General features: G+C 42.0%; 1 protein-coding gene across 2 annotated transcripts in view; it reads left to right on the forward strand.

Annotated features, from left to right (window-relative positions):
* Positions 1-1,572, forward strand: part of capn3a (calpain 3a, (p94)) — a 24,260-nt gene that overhangs the window by 14,008 nt on the left and 8,680 nt on the right. For both annotated transcript variants that reach the window (XM_032511017.1, XM_032511018.1), the window contains exon 15: positions 196-253. In XM_032511017.1, coding sequence (XP_032366908.1) covers positions 196-253 — 58 coding nt within the window. The remainder of the gene's footprint in view (positions 1-195; positions 254-1,572) is intronic.

Here is a 1,572-nt window from a genome sequence, read left to right on the forward strand (position 1 = left end):
TGTCTATAATGGAGTGGTATGGAAATTTGTAAGTGACCCCAAACTTTGGACCGGTAGTGTAGCTTAACGTGATTCCTCGTTTTTACTAGCTGAAGACATTCTCAAACTGGCTTTTTGTGTAAATATGTGACTCATATTGTTAGGGTTGTCTCCTTTTCTGTTCCACTGTCCCCTCCACTCTGGTCCCACTCACAGGACATGGAAATCTCAGCCAACGAACTGAAAAACGTTCTCAACAGAGTGGTCACCAAACGTGAGTCCCGGCAGATACACTCAACTTTTTAAAACTCACAGCATCATCTTCACGTTCACTCAGTTTAAGCTGCTCTCTCTCTAAAAAACATTTAGAAAGAGAGGGGAGCAGTTTTTTAAAATCACACTTTTATATCACCTCATAATTCACAAATACAACACTAAGACACTTTAACGAGACAATATGCATTGAGAATGTCCTTTAGGACTATAACGTATTCATAACTGCACACCAGTCAAGGCATCTTTCAATCAAGGATACACATAACCATAGATTTGTTTTTTGTTGGGGGGAGGCATCAATACTTAGAACATGTGCATTTGTCCCCCCAAGGAAAATATGAAAAGCAAGGCTTTTAGTTTGACAATCTGCTAGAATGTGACTCTTAGATGCAACAATGCCTCCCTTACAGTAGGTGGTGGCAGTATGCAACCTCAAAAGCAATGGGTGCTTTCTGCCATACAACTGAAAGAAGATGAAGCATAAGTACCTGGACATCTACACCATAAATTGCTGCACAAATTGTTTGATGCTCAAACTTTCAGAAATACCGTATGTCCCCCAATGTTGGAAAATTGAAATGAGGGACACAGCTACTAAAAGGCTAACTTAGCTTGTGACTTTTTTTCTCAATTATGGTCAGAATGAGACTCAACTTGCCTGGATGAGTGCATGTTCTGTGTCAAACTGACTCACCCAGACGCAATGTGCACTCCCGATGTGAAGCTGGGCCTGCTGGTTTTGGTACTCGGGAGGGGGTTCCTCTGAGTACCTCTGTCAGATGCCCAGCTAGGCCGATGAAGCGCAGGGCGCCAAAAACTTCTATAGAAGTGAATTTTAAAAAGCCGACAGGAAGGTGGATGCATGCAAAAACTGTGGTGTTTATTTACAACTGCAAAAAATCAGACAAAGGGCATAAAATCAAACCTGGGAAAATACAACAAAAACTACATTAAACTGAGACAAATGAACATACATATACATACATACATACTAAGTCCTTCTTCCCTCCCCCCTACTCCTGAAGCCATTTCCTCTCAGCCTCACCTAGTTAGCTCCCTCCACCTCTACCGGTACACATAGGGTGAGCCAAACTGAAAGAACAAAACGCTCAGGACCTGGAAAATAACATTACATTTGGATAGAACAGTTACTGCTGACATTTCTATTCATAAGTATATGTGCACCCTGAATATTATAAACATGTCACTGAGTGCAGAACTACCTTACCTATTGTTGTCCACCTTAGGAGTGCCCAGCCCCTCCCAGCTGATCAGGCACACCTGTGTATATACTCTCCTTGATTACGCTGGTGATCA

Source organism: Etheostoma spectabile, unplaced genomic scaffold, assembly GCF_008692095.1.
Source record: "Etheostoma spectabile isolate EspeVRDwgs_2016 unplaced genomic scaffold, UIUC_Espe_1.0 scaffold314, whole genome shotgun sequence".
In the NCBI taxonomy this organism is placed as follows: Eukaryota; Metazoa; Chordata; class Actinopteri; order Perciformes; family Percidae; genus Etheostoma; species Etheostoma spectabile.